This window comes from Pteropus vampyrus, unplaced genomic scaffold (assembly GCF_000151845.1).
Source record: "Pteropus vampyrus isolate Shadow unplaced genomic scaffold, Pvam_2.0 Scaffold219, whole genome shotgun sequence".
Classification (NCBI taxonomy): Eukaryota; Metazoa; Chordata; class Mammalia; order Chiroptera; family Pteropodidae; genus Pteropus; species Pteropus vampyrus.
This window is the reverse complement of record NW_011889000.1, coordinates 857,230-873,687: the sequence shown is the minus strand read 5'-3', so window position 1 is coordinate 873,687 and position 16,458 is coordinate 857,230. Positions and strand designations below refer to the sequence as shown.

Sequence of the window (16,458 nt, the reverse complement as noted above, 5' to 3'; positions counted from 1 at the left end):
ATGTGGTTTTGAACTTCTTTGTTTATACCTTCTGGTGTTCATGTACAAGAGTTTCTTTCTGGTGTGTGTCTTGATTGGCATTGCTGAGTCGTGGGATATGTATGAGCAATTTCGACTTTATTAAATGTTGCCAGTTGTGCTAATTTACTCCTGCCAGTGTGCATGAGAGTTCTACCTCCTTGGCAACACTTGGTGGCATTATCAGAATAGTTTACATTTTTGCCAGTGTGGTAGTGGAAGGGCTATCTTCTTATGGTTTTAATTTGCATTTCTCTGACTACTAATGAGGTCAGTCAAGCATCTTTTAATATGTTTATTGACCTTTATGCTTCCTTTCTGGTCAGCTCATTAATACATTTAAAAAGATATTTTATCTAACACTTTTAGTTGTTTCCAGTGGGTCCGGAGTGTATAGTCTGTCATATTACTGGAATGGAAGTCACATTTTCTTTTTAAACTAGCTTTATTTTTAAAATTTAAAATGTAACATATATTTAGAAAAAGAACAAAATAAATCAGAAGAAACTGAAGAGGGAATTAATAGATAAGAGCTGAAATTAATGAAATAAAAACCAAACAGATGATAGAAAGAATAACAAAATCTAACTTAATTTTTGAAGTCTTGATGTAGTTTTGAGTTTTAATAATTTCTTAAATGTAAATGCTATGAGGTTAAAAAAAATCATTTGAAAGCTTATTTAAATTTTCTTTATACTACATTTAGCTTTGCAGATTTTGAATATTAAACATTTTATGTATGAACACATATGTACAAACATATACACTTAATTATTGATATATGTGTGTTATATATGGATACACACCTATGAGATTTATTACAAGGAATTGGCAATGTGATTTTGGGGGCTGGCTAAGCAAGTTCAAAATTGGTAAGGCCCGGCAGTCAAAATGGGAAGATCACAGCACAGGCCGACTGGAACTCACAGGCTGGGGCCAAAGTTGCTGTTCCCAGGTGGTTAGGAAAGAACCCCACAAGCAGGATGGGACTCCATGGTCACGGGCCAAACTTGCTGTCCACAGAAGGAATTTCTTCTGTCTTTTGGGGAAACCTCAGCCCTGCTTTCAAGGACTTTCAGCTGGTTCAAGCAAGCCCACTACGATTATCCAGGATAATGTGTCTTCCTTAAATTGAACTGATTAGGAGTATTTTGATTGTTCTGTAAAATACCTTCACAGAAACATGTAGATTGTGTTTGATTGAATAACTGGGGACTCAGACCTATCCAAGATGACACGTCGAAAAGCTGTCACGCTCTGATTCAAGATGGTGAAAGTTGACCTGAAATTTACATTGGTGAATACTCTATAGAGTAGCCAAGAAAATTGTGTGAAAGAACAGCAGTGAGGAAGGACTCACCTACTGAATATCAAAATAGAGCCATAAATCAATACCATATTGACTAGATTAGTGGAACAGAGGACAACCTAGAAATAGAGCTCAAGATATAATCAAGAGTTTAAAACTAAATCCTAAACTAAACCAATTTCAATTTGATGGGAAAAGAGATATATTATCTAATAAATGATGTTGGCACAACTGGCTGTCTATATGGAAGAAAATAAAAATTGGAGCCCCATCTTACATCATATACAAAAGTAAATTCCAATTGTATTAAAGTGAGGATTCTCAGCTGAGAGTGGTCCCGGAAGTCTGGAGGTATCCTTGGTTGTTACAGTGACTGCCTGGGTCTTCTGGCATTTAGTGGTCAGGGGCCAGGAGTGTCAAAAGCACTCTCCATTGAGAAACATTATTTTAAAGATGTAAATTTTTTTAAAAAATTAAATATCTTTTAAGAAAATCTAGAAGACCACATGTACAGTCTAGGGACAAGGAGGAGCCTAACCAAGACTAAAACTCAAGAAGCTATAAAAACAAAGTAGGCATGTTTGACTATATTCACTTTAAACACTTTTACATGGCAAAAGATATTATTCAGTCAATAGACAATTGGCAGGTCTGCCAAATGAAATTTGTAGCACTGATGACAAAGGGTTCATATCTACGACACAGGGTGCTCTTACAAACTGATAAAAGACAGCTCAGTAGAAAAACGGGCAAGATATGCAAAGAGGATTTCACAGAATAGCAGGTGTAGCTGTCCTGTAAACATGAAAAGTGCTCAAGTTCACTAGTAATTATAGAAATAAAAATTAATAAAATAATAATGAAACATCACTGTATACCCATTAGGCTTGCAAAAATTGAAAAGAACATCTTGACTTTTTGTATCTGCTTTTTGTAGCTTTTATTCTCTTATTATTGCTACTTTTTTTTTTTTTACTTTCGTCACCATGTTGTCTTTTTGTGGCATCCTCCTTTTCTAATTAGTTACTCTAAAGGAGACCAAATTGTGTTGTGAAGTGTGGGTTCTATCTTTGACATTTATTCGTTGTGTGATCTTGCCCAGCATCACAGAGGAGTAGCTTCATCAGCTGAACTAAAAAGGATTGATTGATTCTAAGATGTCTTCCAGCCCTGTAGTTTGTGAAATAGTTTTTCATGCTGCTTTTTAATGAACTTTCCGTCCTCAGGAGCGTTTGGATGAAGCAAATGCTGCATTGGATGCAGCATCAAGACTCACGGAACAGTTAGATTTAAAGGAAGAACAAATGGAAGAACTTAAAAAACAAAGTAGGTTTTTTTTCTTTTCCTTTTTGTCCCCCTTACAACACTGGTGTTGAATCAAATGTAGGCTTTCCCCAGGGAGCAGTACAGTTGGGTGAGACCAGCTTCCTTTGGTAGGTGACTTCCATTTCCATCTCCCATGACCAGTTTGCTTCAATTTGAATATGATCCTAGTGAAACCAGAGTCATAAATTGGCCCTGGCTGTCCAGTTAGTTTTCCTTGGTATTGAGGCAGACCAGGTGTGTTGGCTGTCACCCTGTTGACCATCAAGGAAGTTGATTGGACCGACCTGACCTTTTATGATTATGACTTCTCCTTAATCAATCCATGTTCATCCTGCCTAAAGCCATCGGATGTGTTAGAGTGTGCAGCATTGCCAAGTAAAGGAGTAATGTTTTTGTATAATGAATGTCTGGTTAGAACTAGCTTTTTATGATTATAGATGGTGCTTTACATACAGAGCACTCATCATGTATTTTTTGATGCTTGTAAGGTTTCTCGTAAATCCTGTCAGTTCCCTAAGGTGAGTCCTGTGTTTAGGATTTTCAGTTGGACCTCAGATAATCAGATGGTTAATAAGTGCTTGTTGGATCTAACAGCTGACAAAGATGGCATGTCCTCATTTAATCTCTGATTTAAGGGGCCCCAGGAAGCCGAAGCCATTCTTGGGCTGCATTTAGTAGGTAATGATTTAAAGTTACTGTAAAGGTGATAGTGGAACCTAGAAATGCACCAGCTTGCACTGTGAGCACCTGCACATGTGGACTAAGAAGTACCACCTAAAATAAATAGAAATTAGAAATAGGCAAAAATAGAAAATGGTACAGCAGAAATACTGTCAGACTACAGAAATAGTGACTCGGTTGCTAAGGAAGCAGCAGAGAAGGACCACCGAAACGTGGGTACCAAAGGACAAGCCCAGTAAGTTGGCCTACATCCAGTAGGAGACAGGAGATGATTTTTAGGAATACAGAAAACAATAAGATAGACCATTCGATGTAGTTTTCCTCAAGATAACTTGATTATGAGGCAAATTACTGCCCAACTAAAAGTCCTCTGTTTGCTATATAAGACTTGGCTAGCCTTGGAACTCTAAATCTAGTAAAGGAGATGGAAAAAGGCAGCAAGCAAACAGTTATATATTGAGTATCATGGACATTTTACATAACATATACTGTATTATTTAGTCTTCCCTTGTTTATTCTTTACAAGTAAAGTAGGGGATATTAGTTCCATTTTATAAGTTAAACTGAGATTGGAACTCTTCTCTTTTAAATAGGTGCCTGAACAAATACTAAGTAGTGGAAGGACTTTGATAACATTTAACAACTACAATAAGTCATAGAATTTTTCATCTTACCATCATCTGCTGAAAATGACTCAGGTGGATGTCTAAAAGGGGATATGACGTTAAATATTATAATAGCGTGACATGCAGCATTGAGCTGCATGACCCTTGACCAAAGCTCATGTTCTTTCCATGTTACTGATTTCTTCCTGACAGGAAAGTGGTTATTTATAATCTGACCTATATTTGTTGTGTATATCTCCATCTCCTTTGAAGACAGCACAGTATCCTCTGTTGTATCCTACATGTTGAAATGGTTGCCCTTATATGGAGGCAGTATATATTTGGAAATCAGTCTAGTTAGGTTGAAGGCCAGTGCAGCTGCAGCATTATCTAACAGAAGTCCCCAACCCCTAGGCCGCGCACTGATACCAGCCTGTGGCCTGTTAGGAAGTAGGCTGCATAGCAGGAGGTGAACAGCAAGGCGAGCCAGCGAAGCTTTGTCTGTATTTGCAGCTGCTCCCCAGAGCTAGCATCCCCACCTCACTTCCACCTCAGATCATCAGGCATTAGAGTCTCATAGGAGCACTGGTCCCTGGTGTCAAAGAGGTTGGGGACTGCTGATCTAGAACACATGAGCAACTCAGAGGAGACACACTAGGCACCCAAAGGATTAGCCAAAGAATTGATATCTTAGGGTGGGGCTAGACTAATGGAGGTGAAAAGGCAGTATTCTGAACCAATTCACTGATCTGTGTGACAGCTCACTGCTGCATGTCACGCTATTATAATATTTAACATCACATCCCCCTTTAGACATCTACCTGAGTCATTTTCAGCAGATGATGGTAAGATAAAAAAATTCTATGACTTTTTGTAGTTGCTGAATATTATGAAAGTCCCTGCACTACTTAGTACTTGTTCAGGCACCCATTTAGGCCCCCAGTAGAATAGTAGAATATTTTCAGATTTTGATTATAAATGACAAGTCTTAGGTGACTTAGGTCCCTATTCATGTAAGAAGTTACAGTTAATATTCATTGTAAATGCACAGCAACTTTGCACTGGTTTTGTGGACCCAACATTAGCTACAGAAAAAGCTCTCGTTCATGCTTATACAACTGGTATTTGAAAGGGCAGGCAAGAGGCCAGTACTGCACAGACAGGAAGGGGAGTAAATAGACAGTTAGTTCTGCTGTCTTTAAGCTATTCTTGCCATTTACAGTTCTTCTTAACAATCTGTTTTCTTTTATTACCTAAACGCTTGATACTGCTTTTATATCTCTTAACAAAAATGTGATTTCATTTTCTCAAAGCTGCACTCTTGATTTGATAATATAAATAAAATTTTGACTTGGTTGTTTCAAAAGATCATTGTATATTTTCTTTCGTAGATCATTAAGTACTTTAAATGTTGATTGATGTAATACTGTACTTTATTTTTAACACAAAACTTGGCCAGACAGCAAAAATATTTGCCAGGAGAAACAATTTTGAAAAGGACAGATTGGCTTTTGTTGCAAGGAAGTACATAGAGACTTGAATTGTAGAAGCAAAGTATTGTTTTATCTCTAAGCATCTGCAGACTGATGATTAGTTGATATGAAGTTTCAGCATTTAAACAATTATTAGGAAACTCACTTTAAAAAGTGATTTTTTTTTTATTTGAAATGCTTGATTATGTCATTGCTATTAAAGATGAAATGATTCAGTCTGGTCAGATATGAAAAGGGAGCTATTGCGTATAATATCAGTGTTAAAACAGTAAATTATTGATGATTTCAGTTGTTCTTAGAATACGTAATTGTTAGTCCCAAATATGTGCAACTGCGCTTAAGAGTTCAGGATATTAACAGGCTTTGTATGAAAATGCTTTATCAGGCATTAAGTACTTAATGAGAACCACTACTTGGCTTCATTTTAGATACTGTGTGGCATGTTAGTTAGGAATCCTTGTTTCGAGAAAGTAACACAGAGCACAGACACACCATAGGTTCATAGTCTTAAGATAGTGCACATTTCCTTCCCCAGGAAGACCAGGGAGGGTCAGGGACATTCCATGGAGGAAAGGAACTGGAGCAGAGCCCTAAACCAGTAGTAGGGTTTCACCCTGAAAGTTTAAGAACGTCTTTCCTCCCTCTCTCCCACCAAGATAAAGTAGCAATGAAAGAAAACCCCAAGATATTATAGGTGTTATATTTTAATAGATAGTGTTGACTAGAATTACGTCTTTCCTTCTTTTTAGAAATTATTCTTGCAAGATTTTACCTGAAAGTATTCTGTTTCAGTATTGCTCCAAAGGCTTATTTCACATGCCGTCTTATATTTTTATTGATTTTTCGACCTCAAGACACTAGCCCTCTAACATAGGACAGTGTCTTTCATTAACTATTCTTAGTTGATCAGAGTTCATATTTCTATGGAATTGTCATTCATGGGAAAATATACACCTATAGAAACCTAGACTACAGCTTAACCATTAAAAGATATGTTATCTTGCTATATTTATGGCCAAATTTGACATTTTCCTTCTTATGCTTCTTGTTCTTTACCATCATCCTTGAGAAAAATTCCTGCTTAAATGAAAATGATATAAAATTGAAGTTGAAAGTACAAAATAGTTTTTGTTTTGATAACTTATTCAAAAGGATGGTGAATTTTGTAGTACACAAAGGACAGTAAGTTTTCATAAACGATATAAGTTTAGATTCTAGCACTGGGAAAATTTTTTGGTCTGCCTACTAGTTTATACTTGTATCTTTATGCCCGATTACTGTTTTTTTAAAGGAGGGTTTGGTGACTGCTTTTAAAAAAGTCTTCTATGAGTTGAGAATGGAAAATTTCCTTAGTGTTTTTTCCCCCAGAAAATCTAGAAGAATGTATAAAATGAGACCTAGTAAACCTGTAATATGAAGCATAAAAATGTGTTTTAAAACTACAAATATGAAAGAAGTTTAAAATGCTTTTCATGGAACTACCTTTATGGTGCTGGCTGGTAGAGTTTTTATTTTAAATAAAGACATTCCCGTTTTCCAGGACATGATTTATACAAGAAAACATATAATGTCCTGTTGAACATAGGCCAAATACATTCCCAGACGCTTTGTTACCCAAACCTTTTGAGGGATTTCTTTATAGATGTTTTTGGCAGAAGTGGTGATTTTAGAGGAAACATATAAGAAATACCAGATGCAGTTTTCTGAATTGCCATAAATGGTTAAAAAAAATTATTTGTGATGATATAAACATCTGGGCATACTACACAATGCCAAAATTTTAGTTAAGAAAAATTTTGTATCAGTTAGATAAATAATTAAGCCCTTTTCAACTTAATGGTTATATTTTTACATGTGTGTTTTATTAATTCTTCTAAGTATAAAGGAAAAAGTAAATTATATTGCGACAAGAATGTTTTGAATTAATGTTTTGTGTATTTTCCCTCATATGGATGAGTAATTCAGAACATAAATCATTTATTCTTTTTGTCCTGTGTTGTTTTTCCCAGATAGTCTCCCTTTCCAGAGAAAAATCAGTCATTCTTTAATTTATTTTTCAAAAATTCATTGTTTTCTGTTATGTAGTAGCACTAAAATAGGCACTAGAGCTATGAAGATAGGGGACAAGGTCCTGCGTTCAGGAGGCTTACCGTCCCACACAAAGGGAAGGCTGCATGTAAACACATAGGTGCAGCGAGGTGTTCAGAAAGGAAGGCGCGGTCCATTCTACTTGGCAGTGGTGGCGCGGCAGGGTGGGAAAGGCCAGTGAAGAGTGTACTTGACCTCACTCGCATGATGAATAGGTGCAGCTAAACAGGCAGGGAGTTGGGGAAGAGCATTCTAGAGAGGGAGGAATTCATGTGAAGCTCTGGCATAATCTGGAAACTGGCTGAAGATTGTGTGAACTAGTAATGACCATAAGAGTGTGCGTGGGGGGTGGCAGGGTGTGTTGAGTGCAGAGTGGGTAGAGGTAGAAATGGGTTGCTGTGTGAAGAAATGAAACTCTGAGTATGGATCACAAACACAAATTGTAAACTGGGGCCCAAATTGTAACATAGAAGAGCAGAGACTACTATGGTGAATTGGAGAGTTCCTCATAGGGGGCAGCAAACCTCAGCTCCACCCAACTTGCCATGTAAGAATGTGGCCCAGTGTGGCCACATCTTCAGATCTCTCAAGAGACACTGGAAATGTAGACTTCTATGTGAAATATTCCAATATATAAATGTGGCACCTCATTTAAGGTTTTCTAAAAAAAAAAAATAATAATAACCCTATGTGGGCTGAAAAAAAAACATTTTGGGTGCCGGATTTACTCTGTGCTGATTTGCAACAGGGAGCTTTCAGAAATGAGTTGAGGTTCAGTCTGCAGCTTAGAAAGCTTTTTGTCATTAGTATATTTTCTATAGTACTGATGACTTTCAGCAAGTGGCAAAATTATCATAATGACTTTTCAATGATGAAATTGCAGTCCTTTGGGTGGGGATATGGCTGGCCTATGTGAACCTTTAAAACTTAAATATATAACCTGACTCACAGTATTCAATCTTTTAAAAAAAATTTTTTGTTTTGATATGAAAAAATGCAGTACAAATGACCTGAATTCATACCAAAGGATTGAGGGAGGACTGTGGAGAGGGAAAATAAATTTGATCTGGTTACATTGAAAATATTTATACAAAATATTTTCAAATGCACATAGTAACTCTAACTGTACAAATAATCCAGTGTACCTTAGCATCGATATTTCAGTTTAATCACTGACTCTGATCCAGTAAAATTTAAATTAATGAGGTTATACCATTATTAATAAAATTCTTCCGTGAGTTCTTTTTTTGCTAGGAAGTAGAATTTCAAAAATTACCTTTCACTTAGCAATTAATAATTATAATTATGGAAAAAGAAAGTATTCACCATGTATTCTACACCTTAAAATTCTGTCTCCAATATAGTTGAAAAGATTGAGTTAAAAGACAAAGCAGATGCTAATCTCTTAACTTCAAATATAAGTAAATTCAAGATGCCTTTTTAAAATGTCACTTGGTGTTATGAGGAAAATGATCTTGTATACATTGAAATTCTGTAATAAAAAGACTAATTTCTAGCTTTTGCTTTGATTATATTTAAATGAAGAGGCTAAATTTCATTATGTTGGATTTAATGTATAAGATTTAAATTAAATTTTTTAAGTGCCAGTGCAAGTAAGACACTATGCCCAGTTTATTTTCTGAAATATATATAAATGAAATCATCTTTTTCACATTTTTTTCTTCTACTGATTCCTTTGCCTTGGTTCGTAAAGATGACAAATAAGGCAAAATGGAGGAAAAACTATCAACGTTAATGTTAACCGAAGTAATATGTATTATTGATATTGGATAGGGCTCGGTTGAACGACGATATTTTAAGAAATCAGATGAATGAATACTAATGCTTTATATAGCACTTTACTGTTTAGAGAAGTCACATTTAACCAGTCAGTAGATTCTGAAAAATCTTTTGAGATAAGCGTGCTTATTTTGCAAAATAGGCAACAAAGTCTGGCCCTAGTGACTGAACCATGATTCATATCCAGGTCTTGTGACAGGACCATAATTCATATGCAGGTCTCCTAATCCTCAAGTCTTGCTCCAACCACTGTTCTTAGTCAGGTGACTATTAAACTGGACTTGACTCTTGTCCAGGGGAGCTTAGTCATGAAATAGCCAAATGACTTTGTAAGAGTGTGACTTAATTTTATGATGTTCTCTGAAGACAGTATTATAGTACAGTGTTACTAGTCACAAATAAAATGTAAAATTATGATGTGCTGATTTGTTGTAGTCAGTTACATTTTATGTTGTTTTGATTTCAAATCAAGTGATGAAGGCCATGGTGCAATCTCTAGGCATTATTGAGAGAGGCTATGATATGGCAGATTTTAGGATATCATATGTTCAGAGTAACTCTTTCCTAAACTAGACTAAATCTCAATTGCTTTATTGCTCAACTTTAAAATGTACCCCCTGCTGCCTTTTTTTTTTTTTTTAACTTTGAAAGAATTTTTTGAGCATGTTAGATTATTTCACAGGGATATTTTATTTGGCTAAAAACTCATTTCTGAATAACTGTATTTTGCCTGCCCATATAAATACAGTTATGATTTCAAATTGTGGTTTGAATTAGTGTTCAGTTTTTGTGGAGAAATATTCAGAATCTCTGATGGGAGGAGAATAAGGGTTCCTGGAGAGAAAGAGAGTCTGTAGGGACCTTTGAAGTCAGTATTTGACTTTCTTTTCTTTTCTAAACCTTTCCTGGTTAATACTAGCCTTCCAACTTCTTCCCCCAAATTCTGAGGGTTTTTTCTAGACTCAAATATCAGAATATGTTTAAACTACTTGAATTCGAAACAGCTTTCTTCATTGCCTGCAAGGTATGCAGAGTTATCAGTTCTCTATCACATTAGCTCAGGACTAACTTGTATTCTGACAATGAGTTTAAGAAACTTTTACCTTATGATTTTGGACTTAAGTATGTTTTGATCCTGCCTTTCAGAACACAGAGATTTTATTCAAAATGATACCAATATTGAATTTTCATCAAGAAAATTTTTTTTGACATGAACTTTATTAAGACAGATTTTTTATTAGTTTTTCATAGAGCAAAGTTATATTTTTCTAATTCATCTTCCTAAAATCATTTTTGTCAGAATCAACTCTTTGCTTCATGAATTTTACTCTGAAGATGTCCATTTATCATTCAGTATTGTCTTTTCTTTTTTAATAAGAGACAATTATATTGTAGTGGTTATATCCTGGTTATGCTGCAAAGCAGTGCTATCCAATAAAAATACAATGCAAGCCACATGCAAAATTTAAAATTTTTAAGTAGCCACATTAAAAAGTAAAAAGATACAGGTGGAATTAATTTTAATTAATTTTATATAACCCAATATATCTAGAAAATTATCATTTTGACATTTGACATTTAAAAAATCATTAATGGTAGGAGAAAGGTAGGAGAAGGGAGATCTTAGAGAAAGGGAAGGTAGGGCTGGGGTAAGTTTGACTTCTGTTTCTCTGCTGCCTTTGGGAAGGAGAGAAGGAGGGCAAGAGAGAAGACCGTGCCCATCTTTACTCTGGCTCTTACTTTAATTGGTGCATGGGATTGTTAATTCAGAGTGGTTAATTTACTATGAATAGTCGAGGGTTCTATTACATTCAGAACGTAGTACTAGAAGAGGCCTGGACAGCACCATGTGTTCATAGCATATACGTGCACCTTAAGAATCTAAAATGTCTTTTACTGACTCGGACTTTAGTAATAGTCTTATTCTCTCTCTCTCTCTTTTTTTTTTTTTTTAAAACGTCCAAGCTTAAATTCCTTACTGGAAAGAAAGGAAAGGAAACGTTTGTAGTAGATTTTCCGAACACAAACCTCACTTTTATAATATGGTTATGGCAACCATCTCTATTTTGGTAAAGTTAGCCTATTATATGAATTACATTTGGCAATTCAGATTTTTGCAATTTAGAAAAACCATAAGCCATTGCAAACAGTTAAACTGGACAATTTTATGTATACATTTAGCACTGTAAGTCAGAATTTTAGGCTTGTACAAGACAGAATAAAAACATTAAGCAGATGGACCTGGCTTAAATCTGTAAGGTTCAGAGAAAATTTTGAGAAAGTGACTTAGGAACGGAGATGTGAAGGGTGAATAGGAGTTAATAGGTAGTGCCAATGGAAAGGAGCTTTCCAGGCAGAAGAAAAATCATTTACAGAAGTCTTGCAGTGGGGATTGAAAGTCCAGAACTAAAGCATACATTTATAGTCAATAGATTTTCAACAAGAGTGCAAAAGGATGGTTTTTTCAACATATGGCACTGGAAAATCTGGATATCCACGTGCACAAGAATGAAATTGGACCCCTGCCTTACACCATGCACAGAAATTAACTCAAAATGGGTCATAACGAGACCTATATTTTAGAAGTAAAACTGTAAAACTCTTAGAACAAAACAAAGGAGTAAATCTCAGTGAAGTTGAGTTAGGCAGTGGTTTTTTAGATATGACACTAAAAGCATAACAAAAGGAAAAATAAATTGGACTTCAAGAAAACGAAAAAAAATTTCTACTTCAAAGGATACCGTCAAGAGTGAAATGATAACCCACAGAATGGGAGAAAATATTTACAATATCTGACAAAGGAACTCGTATCCAGCTACTGCTAGGAAAATGCAGCATAACTCATAGAGTAGTTTTGTGGGTAGAGGTCCACGTCTAGTGTTTGGATGTGTTTCTTGATTTGAATATAGAGCTTTGTTGCAAAGCAGCTTTCTCTTCATTTCTTTCAGAATGAAATTTAAGATGTAGTCTGAAGTTAATATGCATCTCTCAGCTCACACTGTCCATGTCTGAGGTGGTAGGCGTGAACTCTGGTCCAGAAATCCTTGGCCCAGGGGCGTGGTTGAATTTATGAACAGGCTATTTCCTATCGTAATCCTAGATTTTGCCTTTAATACTGCTCAAATTCCAAGAATTCCACCAAGATTTTACATATATGGCTTCCTTTTTAAGTAAGAATTTTAAAATAAAATAGTCCAAACATCCTTCTAAATCAGTCATAAATTGTAAGAACCAGCAATATGAATTGTATTTTGCAATTTATTTACCCCAGAATTAGCCCTATCAGCTACATCCTGAGCCATGCATGGTCTTAGTTGTGTTAGATACTTTCTTAGCTCACCGAAAGGCGGAGTCCAGCCAGGAAAATGGAAAAAGGAAAATCTAAAATTGTCCTTTCTGTTTCCTTCCGTTAAAGGGTGGCTTTGGAAATGTTTCATGCAAGGAAGCAATGGTGAAAATCTCTTCTTTGCTATTAAGTTTCTGAAGAGAATGAAAACTTTTTTGTTTTTTTTTCTGGTATTTAAATTTTCTGTTAAAGGATTGATTATCGAGGGTAAACCATGTGAATTAATGCATACTCTGGCCTCCAGGTAACTTCTATACCAGAAAGCCTGCTTACCTGAACCAAAGAAGAGGTGGAAGTAGTTAAAAATTCCTAATTAAAATAAGTGCATTTATTTAAAATTCTCAGAAAAGATGTCTTAGATCTCATTATGTATTCATTTGTGCTATTTTTTTAATCAGTTAATGACTGTCTTTTTTCACATGTTTTGTAACAGATGAGCTCCGACAAGAAATGCTGGATGATGTACAAAAGAAATTAATGAACTTAGTAAACAGCACAGAAGGAAAAGTAGACAAGTATGCTCTGCCTTTTAACTCTTATGTATTTTATGGAGACTACTTTTATGGCAAAAACTTATGCATGTGATGTTTATATGTGATTGAGTTTTTAAAAGCCTTTTCTTTTTCCTACATAGCGATGAGATATAGGTAGTTTTAATGAGGAGTCAGTAGAATAATTCCTCTTCTCTTGCTTAAATAGATTTTCCCAGTTCAAATTCTTTTTCTTAAAACCATATGGAAGAGTTAAAACATCACCACTGCACTTAGAAAAAAGTTTATTCTTACCATTCTTTTTTACTCTTTACTATCCTTAATTGAACATATTTTGCTCATGTATGAGGTCTGACATCTAGGTATATATGAAATATACCATTAATATTTTAAAGATTTCAATATTATTAGCAAATTTTTAATAAACACTAACGGAGAAATATAAGCATGACCGTTAAGCACACAAACTGTCATTGCTGTTTCAGCTGGGGAGGGAAAAATCTGAAGTGTCTCCTGAAGGTTGACATCAACCCAGACAGGCACTGAGAAGTACTGATGAGGACCATCTCAGTTGTTATTTGGTTGAAGAAAGTGGATGGCCAATAAGAGATGTTTTAAAAGCTATACATTTTAGGTTGTTTGAAGTATTCTTAGTTAGACGTGTCAAGATTTTTTCTAAAGTTACTTGAAAATATTGTTTAGTGTTTTTTATAATTAAGTATTGTTTAAGTACAATGAAATATTTATATGATTAGTGTTTATTGTTTGGGTACACCAAGTATTGAGATAACTCGTTGAGTTAGTTGAGCAGTTTCTGCTTTCATTTTTGTAGAGTCCTAATGAGAAATCTCTTCATTGGACATTTCCACACACCAAAAAATCAGCGTCATGAAGTGTTACGATTAATGGGAAGCATCCTGGGTATCAAAAGGGAGGAAATGGAGCAGGTAAGTGGACAATGTGAGCCATTCTAAATGCAGTTATAACTAAAACAGTGGCGTTGTATAAAATTTTCTTTCCTTGTATGTTATATAACTTTTCCTGGAATACAATTTTTTTAATAGTGTGGAAATGGAATCATTTCATATTACAGTGAAAAAGTGTATTTGTTCAATTCGTATAATTTTTTTTTTTTACTTTTTAAAATTTATTTTTTATTGTGATAAAACATAACAAAAATTTACCATTTTAACCATTTTTAAGTGTACAGTTCAGTGGTATTCATTCACATTGTTGTTTCAACCATCACCACCAACCATTTTCAGAACTTTTTCATCTTCCCAATTTAAACTCAATATCCTGTATATATGAACTACTCATTCTCCTCCCCATGACCCTCAACAGCCACTGGCGACCATATGATATTTATCCTTTTGTGTCTGGCTTATTTCACATAGCATATGTCTTCAGGATTCATCCATATAGTAGCATGTGTCAATATTTCCTTTTTGAGTATGTTAAATATATTAACATAGCATTGTATGCATATACTATATTTTGTTTATTCATCAGCAATGGACACTTTGGTTGCTTCTACCTTTTGACTATTATAAATAATGCTGCTATGAACATGGCTATATAGATGTCTGTTTGAGTCCTTGTTTTTAATTCTTTTGGGTATAAACCCAGAAGTAGAATTGCTGGGTCATATGGTAATTCTGTATTTAATTTTTTGAGGAATTGCTATACTGTTTTCCACAGCTGCTGCACTATTTTACATTCCCATCAGCAGTGAATAAGGGTTCTAATTTCTCTACATCCTCGCCAACACTTATTCTTTTTCTTTCTTTTCTTTTTTCTCTTTGCTTTTCTCTTTTTTTCTTTTCTCTATTTTCTTTTCTCCTCTTTTCTTCTCTTTGCAAACTGGTAATAGCATCCTAGTGGGTATGAAGTGGTATCTCATGATTTTGATTTGCATTTCTCTAATGACTAGTGAGTGATGTTGAGCATCTTTTCATGGCCCTGTTGGCCATTTATATATTTTCTTTGGAGAAATGTCTATTAAAGTCCTTTGTCTATTTTTGAATTGAGTTGTTTGTTTTTTTGTTTACTTGGAGGAGTCTTTTATATAATCTGTATATCAGTCCCTTATCAGGTGTATAATTTGCAAATATTTTCTCTTATTCTGTATTGATAGTGTTATTTGCACAAAAATTTTTAATTTTGATGAAGTTCAATTTTACTATTTTTACTTTTTGTTGCTCGCGCTTTCGTGTCATATTTAAGAAACCACTGCCAAATCCAAAGCCATGACAATTTTCCCGTATGTTTTCTTCTAAGAGTTTTATAGTTTTTGTTCTTTCGTTTAGGTCTTTGATTTATTTTGAATGAATTTTGTATATGGAGTGACATAAGGGTCTAGCTTCATTTTTTGCCTGTAAATTTCCAGTTTCCCAGCAATATTTGTTGAAAAGACTGTCATTTCCTCTACTGAATGGTTTTGGCACTCTGATGGAAAATCAGTTGACCATACATGTGAACATTAATTTTGGGGCTCTTCATTCTATTCCATAGGCTTATGTATCTGTTTTTATGTTAGTAACACAGAGTTTTGATTACTTTATTGTTCTAGTAAGCTGTGAAATTAGGAACTGTGCATCCTCCAATTTTGTTTTTCTTTTTCAAAAATATTTTGCATCTTTAGGGTAACTTGAGATTTCATGTGAATTTTAGGATGGATTTTTCTATTTCTGCAAAAAAATGCTGTTGAGGTTTTGATAGGAAATGCTTGAATCTGCAGATCATTTTGTGTAAGATTGTCATCTTAGCAATAATATATCTTCTAAGCCATGAATGTAGGATGTCTTTCCATCTATTTATGTCTTCTTCAATTTCTTTCAGCAGTGTTTTGTATTCTTTAGTGTCTTTTGTCCCAGTTAAATTTATTTATTCAGTTTATTTCTTATTTTTAAAAATTTTTTTTGATGCTATTGTAAATAGAATTGTTTTCTTGATTTCTTTTTGGATTGTTCATGGTTAGTGTATAGTAATGCAACTGGTTTGAGCTTGTATATTTTTGAAAAGCTTTTTAGGGAGTTCTGATGGATATCTTTGGTTAGGTACCTGCTCCTAGGCCTTCTCAAACTTTCTAGTAGAATTTGGAGCTAGAAAATAGTTTAAATATCACCTCTGGCACTTACCCACTTACCAGATTATGACCTTGGACATTTCCTCAGCATTAAAATGGAAATTATACTTTTGATCATACAGGGTTGTTATAAAAAATTAAATAGATATTATCTGGAATCTAGTAACCCCTCAACTGATGTTAGTATTCACTCTGTTGATTTTTTTTTTTTTT

At 34.7% G+C, this 16,458-nt stretch overlaps 1 protein-coding gene across 3 annotated transcripts in view; it reads left to right on the top strand.

Moving 5' to 3' along the window:
- Positions 1-16,458, top strand: part of TRIP11 (thyroid hormone receptor interactor 11) — a 68,436-nt gene that overhangs the window by 36,723 nt on the left and 15,255 nt on the right. For all 3 annotated transcript variants that reach the window (XM_023538355.1, XM_011373154.2, XM_011373153.2), the window contains 3 exons: positions 2,554-2,653; positions 13,100-13,181; positions 13,990-14,104. In XM_023538355.1, coding sequence (XP_023394123.1) covers positions 2,554-2,653; positions 13,100-13,181; positions 13,990-14,104 — 297 coding nt within the window. The remainder of the gene's footprint in view (positions 1-2,553; positions 2,654-13,099; positions 13,182-13,989; positions 14,105-16,458) is intronic.